At 42.4% G+C, this 17249-nt stretch overlaps 1 protein-coding gene across 1 annotated transcript in view; it reads right to left on the bottom strand.

The window, feature by feature from the left end:
- The window catches only part of SLC8A2 (solute carrier family 8 member A2), a 278940-nt gene that overhangs the window by 25815 nt on the left and 235876 nt on the right, over window positions 1-17249 (bottom strand). The window contains exon 5 of the mRNA XM_040323283.1: window positions 12959-13083. Coding sequence (XP_040179217.1) covers window positions 12959-13083 — 125 coding nt within the window. The remainder of the gene's footprint in view (window positions 1-12958; window positions 13084-17249) is intronic.

Raw genomic sequence — 17249 nt, 5'->3', positions numbered from 1 at the left:
CGACAGAACCTTAGAATCAGGGGGTTGATAGAACAAAAGGATGAAGACCTTAGAAGCATTATGAATACAATTTTTAACCCTCTGCTAGAGAGATCAGTAGAAGCTAAGCCCCTTAAGATTGAAAGAGTGCACCGTGTGGGGAACCCCCAACAGATGGAAAGATACGGCCCAAGGGATGTGGTAGTGAGGTTCAGGAGTTACGTCGATAAAGCAGAAATATGGAGTAGGCTTAGGGGAAAACCCCCCCTGAGATATAGAGACACAGACTTACAAATATTCTCCGATCTGGCGAAAGAAACACTGGCAAGGAGGAGATGCTTGAAACCCCTCTTAGAGCTGATGCGGGCACAAAATATTAAGTACCAATGGGGATTCCCGGCGTGCCTCATAGGTATAAAGGGGGGCAAAACAGCACGACTTAGGTACCCGGAGGAACTGAACGTATTTTGCCTTAAAATGGATTTAACAATTCCTGAACTCCCTGATTGGGTTGATTAGATGGGCTCTGCCTAGCATGGAACTTTGAGAAGCGGGACGGTGAGGTGGGGGGAGGGGGTTGGGAGGGGGTGGGGAGGGGGGAGCCAAGGGAGAGCCCCGAACACCACCACGAAAGAGGAGCCAAGGATGAAGGCGAGTAGTCTTCTACCAGCGGCTCCCAGGCCAAGAGCGGGCCAGGGTGGGGGAGGGAGGGAGGGGGGGTTGGGGCGAGGGGGAGGGGGGGAAGGGGGGGGAGGGAAATGGGAGATGGGGGAAGGGAGGGTAACGGGAGGGGGACCATCTGAACGACTCCACAAGAATTCTTCTCAAACTCAAAAAAAAAAAAAAAAAAAAAAGAGAGATAAATGACAGATATTAAGTTCTTATCATATAATGTAAAAGGATTAAACTCCCATATTAAGAGACATAAAATTCTTGCCGAACTCACGCAGTATAAAGTAGACATCGTCTACCTACAAGAGACCCACATTACCTTAGAGTCTAATATAAAGTTATATTCATCTGATTATCCCGTCTGGTATTATGGAGACACAGTCTCATCGAGATCCCAGGGGGTCGCCATAGGATTTGCAAGAGGAGTTAGATGCACATTGGTTGACAGATTGAACGATCCGGAGGGGAGGTTCTTGTTCTTGAAAGTAAAACTAGGAGAGGAGGACTACACTCTGGCAAATGTGTATGCACCCAATGTGAATTTGGCTAAATATATTAGTAAAATACTCAGAAAATTTAAAGATTTCGAAGAGGGACATGTGGTGTTAATGGGGGACTTTAACTTTTGCATGTGCCCGAGCCTCGATAGTACGTCCCATGCTCAGGGGAATAACGGTGAGCACCTCAAGCTACTGAAAAAACAAATGATACAAAACCAAATGGTGGATGTCTGGCGAATTCTCAACCCCAAGACACGAGACTATACGTTTTTTTCCCCTGTGCATGGGACGTACTCGAGGATCGACTACATCCTCGTAGACCATAGACTTTTGGAGAGGGTGGTCGAAGCAAGGTGTGAGATCATAACGCTATCAGACCACGCCCCTATAACCATGAAAATAAGCACATCCATACAAAAATGCATACCTCCTGAATGGAGATTGGATGACAGTCTGTTGAGAGACGAGGATGTGGTCGAGAGAGTACAGAAAGAATTGGAATGGTATTTTCAGGAGAATGACAAGGAGGGAATCACAGGAGCAACCCTGTGGGACGCCCACAAAGCGTATATAAGAGGGATTTTTATTGCTGAGGGGGCAAAGAAAAATAAAACAAGAATGAGTAAACTAAAAACATTAAAAGAGGAGATATATAGGCTGGAACAGGAACATAAGCCAAAAGAGGGAAACACTCCGTAAGTTAACTATAACAAGGGATGAATACAAAGCCCTTGCCGGGCAAGAAACCAAGAATTTCATAGACAGGGTAGAGAGAGAAAGATATGTCTGGGGAAATAAACCTAGTAAAAACTTGGCCAGAATGGTAAGAAAAAAGAAAAACAGGAATTTTATCGAAAAAATCAGGAATGGGAATGGGGACTTAGTATATGCGACAAATAAAATAGCAGAATCCTTTAGAAGCTATTATGAAAAACTATACGACGTCCAACAGAAGATCAGGGACCCAGCCGAAAAAAAGGATAAGATCAGGGCAGTATTACAGCAAACTAATCTACCGAAGATAGAAGAGCATGAGATAGAAAGAATGGAGGAAAGTATAACTGAGCAGGAAATAAGGGAGGTCTTAAAAAATACTCCCAATGGGAAAAGTCCTGGACCAGACGGCTTCACGTCTGCCTACATACAAAGGTTTAGCACCATCTTAGTCCCTAGACTATGTCAATATTTCAATGGGTTGGGGCTAGACTATGAGATGAGTAGAGAGGCATTAACAGCTACGATCACTGTCATTAAAAAAGAGGGAAAGGACAATACGAATTGTTCAGGGTTCCGACCTATCTCACTCCTGAATGCAGATACCAAACTGTATGCAAAAATTCTGGCTGAACGAATGAAGGGGGTAATGACTGCCATTGTCCACCCGGACCAGGTTGGTTTCATACCTGGGAGGGAGGGAAAGGACAATGGAGTTAGGGCACTTCTTCTCATGGAGCAGATCAAAGAAAGAGAGACCCCCGGTCTATTCCTGTCAGTAGACGCTGAGAAAGCGTTTGACAGGGTAGACTGGGGGTTCCTGATACAAACACTAGAATTTATAGGAATAGGCCCAAGGATGATCAAATGGATCCAAGTGCTCTATTTCCACCCATGTGCTAGGATCAAGATCAATGGATCTTTATCCGCACCCTTTGAGATGAGAAATGGAACCAGACAGGGCTGTCCCCTATCCCCCCTTCTTTTTGTCTTATCATTGGAACCCCTGCTTGCAATGGTCCGACAAAATCCAGAAATATATGGAATAGAAGTTGGAGAAGATGAGCACAAATTATCCGCCTTCGCAGACGACATTCTATTCTATATAAGTAGTCCAAGAGTCACCCTCCCGAAGTTAATAGCTACCTTAAAACAATATGGTGAGTTGTCAAACTTCAAAATGAATACAGAAAAGACGGAGATCCTGAATATCAACATTCTTAAAGAAGAAGAACAATATCTGCGGAAGAAATATAATTTCAAATGGCAAAAAGAAATAAAATACCTGGGAATAAAACTGGCAAATACCATCAAGAAAATATATAGAATAAATTTTATCCCCCTACTCAACGAAATAAAAAGTGAAATTAAAAACATATATAATAGACCAATTTCGTGGTTCGGGAGGATAAATGTGGTAAAAATGGTTCTCATCCCAAAAATCCTATACAAGTTTCAAATGGTCCCAATTTACCTACCACCGTCATACATCAAAATAATTAACTCCCTCATAATGAACTATATTTGGAATAATAAAAAACACAGGGTGTCTGCTCAAATCCTAAAACGGGCCAAGAAAAAGGGAGGCTTAGCTGTACCCGACATCAGATTGTATTATAACGCTTCGGTTCTCTCACGGGTTATAGAATGGGCTAAAGAGTCCCAGGACAAAAGATGGTTAAATATTGAATGCACATCAGCGAGGGCACAGTTAGGGAGATTAATTTGGAATCCACCACAACACAGATTCTTACACTCCTCAACACACACAATTACTCACAATGCATGGAGGATCTGGGATAGACTTCACAAACAATTAAAAACAGAATTCAACTCACCCTTTATTGATTTAAAAGAAAATGAATATTTCATTCCAGGGACAAAAGAAGTAGGGGGAAATTGGATCACAAATAGAACACAGTTAAAAGATATAACACTAGATGGCAAAATTAGGACACTTCACGATATTAAATATAGGATTGGAATTAGGGCGCTCGACGAGTGGAGATACTTGCAGTTAGTCTCATTCGTCAAGCGCCTACCACACCCTTTGAGGTCACAAGAGGATTACACCTTATTGGAACAATTGTGTTGCATCGAAAGCTCAAAAGGAAATATATCTAAAATCTATAATTACTTGCAGAAAACGGAAGAGTTGGACACGCCAAAATACATCCAAAATTGGGAAACAGACTTAGGGGTCCCAAGGGGGAAAACGACCATAGGAAGAATCCTGAAAATGACTCACACCTCGGCAGTAGATGTAAGAACTGCCGAGATGAACTACAAATGTTTGACGAGGTGGTACGCCACCCCAGATAAAATGGCAAAATTCAGAGGGGGAGAGTCAGAGAAATGCTGGAGAGGTTGTGAGTCAAGAGGAACAATGGCACACCTTTGGTGGGACTGCCTGAAAATTAAAGCCTATTGGAAAAAAATCTTGTCCCTGATAAAGGTAATAACAAAAAAAGAAGTGGAAGATAACCCATGGGTAGTTCTCTTTCATGGGGGGGAGATTCCAGAGAAGGAGTACAAGGGTTCACTGATCCCTCATTTGCTGAACGCAGCGAAACGATTGATTCCCCTTAAATGGAGAGACGCGAAAAGTCCGCAAATGTGGGAGTGGATCGACTCCGTAGAGGACACTTATAGGAGAGAGAAATTAAAATACGGGAGCTATAAACATAAGGAAGGGGAAAAGGATATATGGGTACCCTGGTTGGAATTTAAAAAGTCCTGGAGGTTCGCAGAAAACCTGAGAGAGGAATAGGAACGCATTTTTCAATTAAGAGAATGAATTCTTATAGTGGAGTCGTGGGATGGTCCAGGGAGGGGGTGGGTAGGGGGGGGGAGGGGGGATTTAGTTGGGGAGGGGGAGATGGGGTGCTGGGTATTTTTTTTTTGTCACGCAGATAAAATCTTTTAAAAATTCCGTACTTACTATAAAAGAGTGAGTTCTAAACGGTGAGAAGGAAAAAAAAGGAAAATATAAAAATAAACAAATAAATAAAATAAAAATAATAACAAGTATAAAAACTTGCAAAAGAAATACACCACAAATGATGCTAAACCAGATGTAGAGACGGAATTATGAATAAAATCATGAGCAAGTCTCTTGCTGTGGTGAAGTCTGAAGTGGCAAAAAAAAAAAAAAAAAGATAAAAAACCTTGTGTGTGTAACAGCCCCCCCTTCCCATTACCTAAGTGAGCTCTGTGTCTGAATGGATACAGGGAGTGCTGACTGGGCTTGGGTGCCTCCTGTAACAAGCTGCTGGCTGAGGGGCACTCAAAGGAGGGAGAGGGTAGGAGCAGTAAAGATGGACCCAGTAAGAGGAGGATCCAGGCTGCTCTGTGCAAAACCAACTGCACAGAGGAGGTAAGTATAACATGAGCCTTTACAATCACTTTAACCTGTTAAGTGCAATGTGGCATGCCTTAAAGTGGTTGTAAAGTCAGTTATTCCAATTCCTGCCAGCCCCTCTGTAATAACAAGATATTCTACACAATGTGTAAAAATTCTGCAGCTAAATTTCAAAAATCGCACATATGCGGTCACATGACCACCCACCACTCACTCACTCACTCCTTCCCCGATCTAAGGACTACAGTGGGAGGGGCTAAGTTTCCCCTCTGACATCAGCCGGGCAGTCACACAACTGCACATCGGCGATGTGAAAAAATATATTTGGCTAAAGAATTTTAAAAAAAAACACACACACGTGTAGTACATCTTGTTATTACAGAGGGGCTGGCAGGAATTGGAGTCACTAACTTTACTGCCAGACGAAATAGCGGCAGAAGGAGTTGGGGGGTAGACAGCCCACACACAGACTTCCAAGCTGACAGACAGAGAGGGAGAGCAACGGGATGACGGAGGCACGTAATCAGACCACAGTATCATGGATCAGTTAGCACACTAAGGGGGACACAGGAACAGGCAGGATCAACCAGGTATATTACAACATAGAAAGGGACAAATGACACCGCACAAACACTATGCGGTTTAACATGCTTTAAAGGAAGAGGAACTTTTTTTATTTTATTTTTAAGTGTGAAGATTTAGGCTTGGTTCACACTGGAACCGGCTGCAGATGGCACATGAACACTGTGTGTCCCCATTCTCCGGTTCAGGGATGAATCAGGGCCAAATCTGTGCCTGAATTTCGGACCTGAAACAGAGCCAAAGACACACAGCATTTCTGTGCAGTGCGCTCCGCAGCTGTCCCGGACATATGTGAACAGACACCACAGAGAGCCGGTCACATTTTACTGCTATGCGAATTGTATGCGGTGAGGGGAGACGTAAGTGGAGCTCTCGCCGTACTGTTTGGCTCCAGATCACAGAGGCTTTGTAACTGCTATGTAAATTTAAAAAAAATTGGATTCAACGGGTATAAAATATTACAGGTAATATTAGGTATTAAAGAACATTGAAAAACCCTGTGCCTGGAGTTGGGCTTTAATATATTATGACCCCTCCTCTATTATAAATAGCAGCTTTAAATTAAGAAGCCTGTAGAGAAAAGGGTCACTAAATATATTTAGCCTTTTTTTTAATATGCAGTGCTTTTCCAAAACCAAATATCACCAGTTTAGGTTTTTATCTACTGTAACCATTGAGAATAAGTTGAACTTAATCACTAAAGGGAAACTTTACCTCTAGGAATTAAAATTATAATGATCAATATGCATGCGTAGTTGCTTCAGAATTAGGTAAAGCTTCACTCTGCAAAGAATACCCAATCACATGCAAGAAAAAAAAAATGCATTTTTTACTTGCATGTGATTGGATGAGGGAAGTCAGCAGAGCTTTCCCCTATTTACTAAGCTCTGGCGCAACTGCACTTGCAGAGGTTGAAAAATGCATAGTCTATTTGTCTTTATTAAATCTTTAGTAAATCAACCACATTGAGTCAAAAGGTTGCCCTATTGAGCAATATATACGTATAAATATTTTTTTACACTCATTTTTGATTTCTTGGCCATTTTTCAGAGAATATGAATGATAACACAAAAACTTTTCTTTCACTCATGATTAGTGTTCGTCTGAAGCCATTTATTATCAATCAACTGTGTTTACTCTTATTAAATCATAATGACAGCAGAAATTACCCAAATGACCCTGATCAAAAGTTTACATACCCTGGCATGTTGACACAAAGGGGTTTGAATGGCTATTAAAGGTAACCATCCTCACCTGTGATCTGTTTGCTTCTAATTAGTGTGTGTGTATAAAAAGTCAATGAGTTTCTGAACTCCTGGCAGACCCTTGCATCTTTCACCCAGTGCTGCACTGACGTTTCTGGATTCTGAGTCATGGAGAAAGAAAAAGAATTGTCAAAGAATCTGTGGGAAAAGGTAGTTGAACTGTATAAAACAGGAAAGGGATATAAAAAGATATCCAAGGAATTGAGAATGCCATTCTGCAGTGTTCAAACTCTAATCAAGAAGTGGAAAATGAGGAGTTCTGTTGAAACCAAACCACGGTCAGGTAGAAAAACTAAAATTTCAGCCACAACTACCAGGAAAATTGTTTGGGATGCAAAGAAAAATCCACAAATAACTTCAGGTGAAATACAGGACTCTCTGAAAACATGTGGTGTGGCTGTTTCAAGATGCACAATAAGGAGGCACTTGAAGAAAGATGGGCTGCATGGTCGAAGCGCCAGAAGAAAGCCATTACTACACAAATGCCACAAAGTATCCCACTTACAGTACGCCAAACAGCACATAGACAGGCCTCAAACCTACTGACACAAGGCCATTCGGATGGATGAGACCAAAATTTAGCTTTTTGGCCACAAACATTTGGAGAGGAGTCAACAAGGCCTATGATGAAAGGTCCACCATTCCTACTGTGAAACACGGAGGTGGATCGCTGATGTTTTGGGGGATGTGTGATTTGATGGCAAGATGAATGCATCATGTTATCAAAAAATACTGGAGGAACATTTACATTCATCAGCCAGGAAGCTGCGAATGGGACATACTTGGACATTCCAACAGGACAATGATCCAAAACACAAGGCTATGTAAGTCAACCTGTCATTGGCTACAGCAGAATAAAGTGAAGGTTCTGGGGCGACCATCTCAGTCTCCTGACCTCAATATCATTGAGCCACTCTGGGGAGATCTCAAACGTGCCGTTCATTCAAGACAGCCCAAGAATTTAAAGGAACTGGAGGCTTTTTGCTAAGAGGAATGGGCAGCTTTACCATCTGAGAAGATAAAGAGCCTCATCCGCAAATACTACAAAATACTTCAAGCTGTCATTGATGTTAAAGGGGGCAATACACGGTATTAAGAACTGGGGTATGTAAACTTTTGCTCAGGGTCATTTGGGTAGTTTCTGTTGTGATTATGATTTAAAAAGAGTAAACACAGTTGATTGACAATAAATGGCTTCAGCCAAACACTAACCATGAGTGGTAGAAAAGTTTTTGTGTTATTCATATTCTCTGAAAAATGGCCAAGAAATCATCAATTCTGCCAGGGTATGTAAACTTATGAGCACAACTGTGTATATATATATATATATATATATATATATATATATATATATATATATATATATATATATTAATACAGCCATGACGATGACAGTTTGCATTTTTAGGTGAAGAAGCTCTATATGTACACATTCTGGCATAACTATCCCATCCATTATAAAGGTAGAGAGAGCCATGTGCATATTTGGGGACCTCAAACCTTTTGGCGTCAGCATTCATTATCGCTGCGTCTGGAGGGATTAGTCACATAGCGTAGGATTAGCTAGATGGAACGTCACATGTAAATAAAACTCCATTGCAATCTGATGATACCAGAAAGCCAAACACCAGAGCAGGATTTGAAGACTCCCCCTTGTCACACTCAGCTGGCTGCAACCTCCATTGCCTTTGCACGCTGCCCGTATAGAAATGTTTTCTGCTTCCGCAGCATCAGGGATATGCTTAAGACTTAATAAGGATTAGACAGCATTCCTTCCTTCTTTATGGCTTTAGTACAGCAACAAGCAGATAAATCCTTTTGCTAATCTGTTCGTAGCATTTTAAGGATGACTGCTAAAATAAAATTAAGAATTTGCAAGACACAGGGCTGTGACAGATGAGAGGTGTCAGAGTTTTAATAGCACTGGTCAGGGTATTTACTATAAGTTAATACCGCAGAATCACAAGTCACAGTTAAAAAGTCTTTCTACATTCAAAAATATATATTTTTTAAAGTGGTTGTTAACCTTAGATATGAAATATGAACAAAGCATATCCCTCTATAGCAGTGGTTCTCAACCTGGGGGGTCGGGACCCCCTCTGGGGTCGAATGATGATTTGCCAGGGATCACCAAATCCTGGCTGTTCCTGAAGCCTGCACTGCTCTCCCAGCCTCTTAGCGGCCGCCCAGTACGGCTGTCCCTGGAACCCGTGACCGCCCGCTCAGCCTCTTCGCAGCCACCCATTCAGTTCACGGCATGGCTGGGGGTCAGAAACTAGAGGTCAGCTGACTAGTGAGGAATGTGAAAATGGGAGGGGCTGGAGGAGACCCTATCTCCAGATTTAGGCATAGGTGTCACTGCTATGAGACACCACCAAGTCGGAGTCACAGTGAGTAAAGCCCTGTACACACGATCGGTTTGTCCGATGAAAACAGATCGATGGACTGTTTTCATCTGACAAACCAATCGTGTGTGGGCCCCATCGGTTTGTTTTCCATTAGTGAAAAAAATATAGAACATGTTTTAAATTTTTCCTATGGTTAAAAAAACGATAGAAAAAAATGATCGTCTGTGTGGAAGTCCATCGGTCAAAAATCCATGCATGCTCAGAATCAAGTCGACGCATGCTCGGAAGCATTGAACGTCATTTTTCTCAGCACGTCGTAGTGCTTTACGTCACCGCGTTTTGACTGATGGTGTGTAGGCAAGACTGATGAAAGTCAGCTTCATCGGATATCTGACGAAAAAATCCATCGGATTAGATTCCAACAGATATCCGATCGTGTGTACAGGGCTTAACACTACCTGTGATTATAGTTGCCATTAAAATTCCCCACTACAGTTCTCAGATCAGCAGATGACCTTGATCAAGAGCACCTAGTTTGGTTGATCAGAACTCCCCCCCACCCTCCCACCAAGGAGTAAGAGAAGGAATAGGATAGAGACATAAAAGGAAAAGGAAGGAGAACAAAGATAAAGAGTGGACTTCTGGGGTCCCTCGGCGGCTGTCATCATTAACAATAGTACAGCCCATTAATAAGAGCAAAAACCATCATATCAATCCCGCATTGTACATTCATTATAGCTACAAGAAGGAATCACATCCCTCCAGTTGGTCCATGGCTAAAAACTGCTCTAGCAATATTAGTCATAACTCAGGTCATACAAGGTTGAACCACATGGGTAAGAACACTCCTGTTCACATGTAGTACATGTAAAAGTGATGCTAACTGGGCTCAATGTGTATTTCTCTGACCGTCACAGGAGGCCAGACCCCTGAAGAATCAGTTAGAAAAACAAGGAAAAGATGTAAAGTGGGACCAAGATAAGGCAACGAAACAAAAAAAAGGGGGGAGGGGATAGGAGAGAGAAGGATAGAAGAAGAAACCGCCAGCAAACAAGTACAACTCTCCATAACTCCTGAGAACTTAGAAAGAAGAAATTCTGTGCAAGTGTCCCAACCAATGGCTGGGTCAGAAAACAAGCTAACAATATGCTGACGTAATAGAGTAATACATTCACCCATAACAGTTGTCCAAGAACTGTTGTTCCCTTTGCTGACTTAGGTATAAACCCATCTCTCTGTCTCCATAACCCTCTTAACCTCCCTCCACCAATCTTCTAAGGTAGGGCAGGTATTTTGTCTCCAATACCTGGGAATAGGACATTTAGCTGCATTGAGGAGGTGTGGAGTAACACTACGTTTATAAACTTTTAGCGAGGAGGGTGTGTCATGAAAAATATTGTGTAAAGGGGTAAATTGAATAGGTGTAAATAAGTGTAAATAAGTGCCTTCTTCTGAGCAACCTCTCCAGCACACGGGATCTGCTTGTGGATAAATCCTTGCTAGTCAACTGGGTGTCCATTACCACTTAGCCATAAACTTATAGCATGATTCTTGGGTTTTTGTACCTATCGAGGCAGCCTGGGTTAGTTTTTATTATTTTTTGTAATTGGGGTGGTGTGAAAGTAACTCCCAGGTCAACCTCCCACTAACATATAAAAGGGGTTGCACTGGGCTGTGCTCCCAGCATAAGCTGGTACGTTCTAGATAGCAAGTATGAAGTGTCAGTTTGGTGAGCGCACATTTGGTCAAACTCTATGAGGGAATCAGAGAAGTGGAGCTTGGGAGTTAAGCTCTGAAAGAAAAGTTTTAATTGCCTGTATCGCCAAAAATCTAGAGGGAACCCTCCATACATCCTTCGGAGTATCTCTAGGGCTAGGCGATGTCCCATAGGAGCTAATTTAAGGCATCTATTGTCACAATCAGCACCCCACGTTCTAAAAAAAGGTAGTTTCTCACCCGGCGCAAACCATGGGAAGCCACCCAGAGAAGTCAGTGGTGAAGTCTGAGGTGCAAGCTCCCCTTCCCACTTTATCCTATCCAACGTGTGCAAAGTAGCCCATGTGATCTGGGATGTCCAGGTAGATAGACCCCTCGATGTAACTGAAATGCATGGTGCTCCAGCTAGATTATGGCCCACAAGAGTTTTCTCCAGTGAGGCCTCGTACACACGACCGTTTTCCTCGACAGAATCCATCAAGAAACTTGGTTTCTTTTTCCTCATCGGGAGTCTCAATTTCCTCGTTGTGTTTCTCGTCTGGCTGGTTTACGATGAGAAACACGTTCGTGTGTATGCTTAGAAACCCGTGCATGCTCAGAATAAAGTATGAGATGGGAGCGTGCCTTCGGTAAAAGTAGGGTTTGTAATTGAGATAGCACATTCGTCACGCTTTAACAGACTGAAAAGCGCAAATCGTCTCCTACCAAACTTTTACTTAACACGCAGTAATATGAGATTAGCAAAAGCAGCCCCAAGGGTGGCGCCAGTGGAATCAAACTTCCCCTTTATAGTGCCGTAGTACGTGTTGTACGTCACCGCGTTTGAGAACGACGAGATTTTGTCTTGACAGTGTGTATGCAAGAAAAGCTTGTCAAGATTCTCGACAAGCCTAACAAGGAACTCGTTGAGGAAAACGATGTTTCATTTACGACGAGTTCCTCGGTCGCGTGTACGAGGCTTGACACCCATAACTTTTCCGCAGAATTGTGGTGCCAGTTCATAATACAAACTAAAGTCATCGCTTTATTATAAAGGTTAATGTCTGGTAGCCCAAGGCCACCATCTGCCTTGCGTCTGGGCAGGATTGAATGGGCTAACCTGGGTTGCGTGTCCTGCCAGACAAAAGCTAAAAATAATTTGACAATATGAATTTCTAATGGATTATTGGAGTGCTGAAGGCATGCCTTCAACTATTAAAACAAAGCTTTCCTAAATTGTGCATTGCAATAGACATTAAAGCAGATCTTCTACAGACTATACCCAACAGAAATTTAAAGGAGGAGTACAGCCGAAGCTCGTTTGGCTGTACTCCTCCTATGGATTACAGGAGTGCAGTTCGTTCTGCACTCCTGTGACTCGTTTTCACCAGACAGCGGGTTGAAATCTGCTGATGTCACAAGATTGCGACAATCGAGTGGGGATCTGGCCACATACCTTGACCAACACCTGACTCAGTCTCTCTGCAAAACCACTCCCGCCCCTCCACAGCCCAGTGCTCAAAGAGCTTTTTTTTATATAAGTTTTGTATAATATTACTCAAGACAAGAACCCATACATTGAGCTGTTAAGAAGCAAAAGGTCCTTTGCATTGTCATCTTATGTGCTACTGTATTGTATACACTGGAATCAATACAATTGATGGAAGCTATATTGTACTTGTTTTGTACATGGTCATGCCGATTATTCTAAATAAATACTAAACATTTTTAATCTGGACTATTTTTTTTTCGGACTCGTTGCATTGCATGCTCATTGCAGTTTTTATACTTATATGTGTTGAACATAAGCTTTGCAAACCTTGCACTATGTGTACATTTTACCTTGAATTCATAGGACTCCTCAATAATAATCTCCATTTTGGAATGCTCGCCCAGAATTGGTTTTCCCATCTCAGCAATCCGCCTGGCCTCTTCCTCCTCTGTAGACAGCTTCTTATCATCGTCATCTAGTCACAGAGGGGAGACACATTACAAGCGTGTCTGCAACACATTACCAGATGTAGGACACCCTTCATTGTACATAACATTGACATCATATTTCCACAGACAAATGGTGACTGGCCTGGATGGTGAATGCTGTGAGACCTCTGACTAGGCTATAGTTTGGAAGTCAGACATGCATGAGATTTAAGTCCATGGGTAGCTTAAAACTCAACTCCAGATAGATAATAACAACACAATTTAATGCAGTTGTGTATTTTACATACAACTAGTATAAGCATCTGAAACTGTCTTGATATCAGCTTTATGTCATCTCCTGCACAGTTGCATTTAAACTGCGAGGATGATGTGGCGGCACTAGGAACCAATCAGGAAGTGCTGCATGCCCATATGCAGACAAGGAACACATTGACAGGAGGATAGAGCAGAAATAAGTACTCATCATTCTGTTAATGCCCTTATGGGGAGGTGCCACCAATATATTCTAACAGAGAAAGTGGTATCACCCACTGAGGTGTGCCATCTGGCAGAGGTGTATGAATCCAAAGAGTGACCAGAATTATAAATCCTTTGGTAGACAGTTCACACGTATGTGTTTAGCTGTTCTGGAGTTTAGCTTTAAGACCAAAAAAAGGTCTTTGTATAATAACTAAGTGACATGTTTTCTACAACAAAGGAGGCATTTGTGCGCCTGAGTATTGTGCAGTACAAGCAGGAATAATGCATAATGTGTCTGGCAATCATAATGTGGAAGTGTTAATGGCAAACATTAACGATCAAGCATTTGCAACAAAATAAACCTTTTTTACTGATGTGCTCAGTTGCATTCTGATCTATTTTAAGGGTTGATACACATAAAGGTTTTCCCTGTGCCTGTCATAATATTGTTTCTATCTATGCTCATGGAAGGAGCTCAGCTCACTGCCCCGACGGGGGAAGAATTGGCAAATAATTTACGCACAGTGGAAGGGTTTTCCCATGATAAACTAGAATATGGTCAGCGCCTTTGGTCTTCTGCTGTGGATTCTCTTGTTCAAGCCTCCAGGATCCTAAACTTGAACCTGGTCAAAGTTTTGAGATGGCAGTCACTCGATCCAGCCGAAATGTATCTTACATCTAGGCCACCACCAGACAGCCCCTGGCCTACAACTCTGAGTGAGTGGATATAGATTGGGCAGGTTGTCTTTCAAGATAAGCCAGTGCTGGGAGCTGGCTGTCCATGTTTCCACATATATACCAGCCACCCCTCTTAAAGTGGTTGACAATCCAACTGCTGGCGGCATATCAATTGACTGGTTATTTCCTAAATATATTTATGTACATAAACATAACAGAATTAAAGAGGAAGTAAACCCCTGGGCAGGTTGTCTTTCAACATAAGCCAGTGCTAGGAGCTGGCTGCCCATGTTTTCACATATACCAGCCACCCCTCTTAAAGTGGTTATAAACCCTCTCTGAGAACTTTCACCTACAGGTAAGCCTAGATTAAGGGTTACCTGTAGGTGCTTGCAATATCTCCTAGACCTACACGTTTAAGGAGATATTTGCAATAAATAATGCACCGATGTCTACAGCGTGCCGTTGCTGAATGGCATCATGCCGTCAGTGTTGGCTCCCACGCGCACGCGTGGGAGTGACGTCATCGCTGCTCCGGCCAGTCACAGCGCCGGAGCAGCAATACTCTGAAGGAAGAGGGTGAAAGATGGACGCTTCGTGGAGGTGAGGAAATCGGGGACATCGCAGGCTTCGGTTTCAGGTAAGTGACACATAATGGGCTACTACGCGATGCATAGCCCATTATGCTTTACATTTACAGGGAAACAAAGAGGAAGTAAACCCATCAGGGTTTACTTCCTCTTTAATTCTGTTATGTTTATGCACATAAATATATTTAGGAAATAACCAGTCGATTGATATGCCGCCAGCAGCTGGATTGTCAATGCCGGATTGACACATTGCCACTGTAACGTGTACCTGCAGTAAAATTAAAGATAGTTAATTGCCCTGCCCCATTCAATTGTATATCTGGCGCTCCCAAGTGCCAGAACACAGATTAATTCTATTTTGTGAGAGCCCCAGAAACTCATAATCCTAAAGTGTTGAATTATGCAAATTTCAACCAGATCTTGGAAGGTCGCCAAGGATCTGCTTTAGGCCCCTTTCACACTATTGCGACTTCAAAGTCGCACAACTTTACCGTGATTTTTCAGCCGCGACTTTGCTGCTATTCGCGGCCGCGATTTCAGTGAATGTCTGTGTAAGTGGCATTAAAATCGGACCAAAGTAGTGCAGGGACTACTTTGAAGTCGGAAGGACTTGAAGTCGTACTAATATGAATGTTTGTCACTGGAAATCATGGGAAATGACTTGTCATGCTACTTTGCCATCACAAATCGTGGGACAAGTCATATAAGTGTGAAAGGGGCCTTAACAGCACTCTTAGGCCTCACGCACATGTGGTGTTTGGAAATCTCTCCTAGATGCCCTTCCTCCTCCTTTTTTAGAAAAAAAAAAACACTTGCTTTGGCGTTAATTCATTTACATTTACACGTGTCAAGTATTTTTTCTGCCAAAACACTGCTACTTCTGCGCACCCTGGCAGTGGGCTTTTTTCTGCCTCTAAAGGCCTATGTGTGCATGGACACATAAGCAAACATGTACGTTAAAATGAATTAACGCACAGATGCTTCATGTGCCTACAAGGGGCAAGTATTTTTTCTGCCAAAACACTGCTACTTCTGGACACCCTGGCAGTGTTTTTTTATTGCCTCTAAAGGCCTATGTGTGTGCATGGACACATAAGCAAACAAATGCGTTTAAAATGAATTAACGCATGCGTGCTTCATGTGCCTAGCTTCAACACGCATTTACACGTGTCAAGTGTTTTTTCTGCCAAAAACACTGCTACTTCTTGACACTCTGGCAGTGGGTTTTTTCTGCCTCTAAAAGCCTATGTGTGCATGAACACATAAGCGAACATGCAGGGGCATTTAAAGGCAGAAAGAAAAAACCCCACCAGAAGCCTCTTAGACAGCATTGTTAAAAACATCCATGCATGCGGCCTAAGGGATCCCAGTGGTGAGGTCTATATGCTGCCAGGGCAATTATGAAGGATCTCTGCCAGGTCTGCATTGATGTCATGATGTCTACGATGTTGTCTGATGATTTTTATCTTCAATAAAGTCTTCAGTTTTTCTTCAAACCTGTGAGTGCGGTCAAACCTTTTCCTGTTCCAGGGGCTCCTATCCAGATTGCGGACTGGACCTGCACGTGAGGTTGAAGCGTGGGATTGCTCTCACCTGGAGCAGCTTGGCTTTGCCTGTTTTCCTTCATTCCCGCTGTGTTTACAATGTATTTTATCTAATGGAGAATGCAGGAGGATGTCTGGAAGTTTGTGTAAATACCCTTATGGTAGCGGTAGTTGAGCTCCAAGGTGGATGGGAACTAAGCTGGGAAGATCTTGGTGCTGGGTCTCCACTCAAGAAAAGAAAGTCAGTGGCCAGCAGCCAACCAGATGTCACACGTAAGTGATATGTCACTTTTGGATGGAGAAACACTTTAATAATAGCGCTCTTGTAATCCAAAAAAGAAACAAAAGAGCAAGGAAAGTTCCCCATATATTGCTTTTTAGGGATTGGTGATTGGGGTACCAGAATCTTCCTGACTGAGGTCTCAGCATTCCCCTCCCAAAAATGCATAATTCGATTTGGGAGGAATTCATCTTTACTTATAATAGGAGACTTGTCTTAACATGAACAATAACTTGGACAACTGAACATTTATATTTATATACTATTACATGACTCTTCTTTAAATTTCACAATACCCAATAAGTGACTACCCAGAGCAACAAACAGTTTCTAGCGGCCATGTTTCTAGTCATAAAATAAAAAGTTAAAGCTGAACTCCAAGGATGATGTATTTTTTGTATACTCACATCAGGCCAGCTTTGTCCACTGTAAATATACATATGTGATTCCTGATCAGGCTTTGGGGTTGTTGTATAGCCTGACCAATCTTCCATGCGCTGTGCTGTCCCACATAGCAAGCATTTTGCTGCAAGTTTGAAAATGACTTGCTAAGCTATTGCTAGACTTGCCAGGCTTGACAATATTGTTGCACAATTGCAGCAAGTCTGCGTTGCATGACTCCAGATCCAGATCTTTCTTTG

Source organism: Rana temporaria, chromosome 9 (genome assembly GCF_905171775.1).
Source record: "Rana temporaria chromosome 9, aRanTem1.1, whole genome shotgun sequence".
NCBI lineage: Eukaryota > Metazoa > Chordata > Amphibia > Anura > Ranidae > Rana > Rana temporaria.
This window is presented reverse-complemented; position numbering and strand designations above follow the sequence as displayed.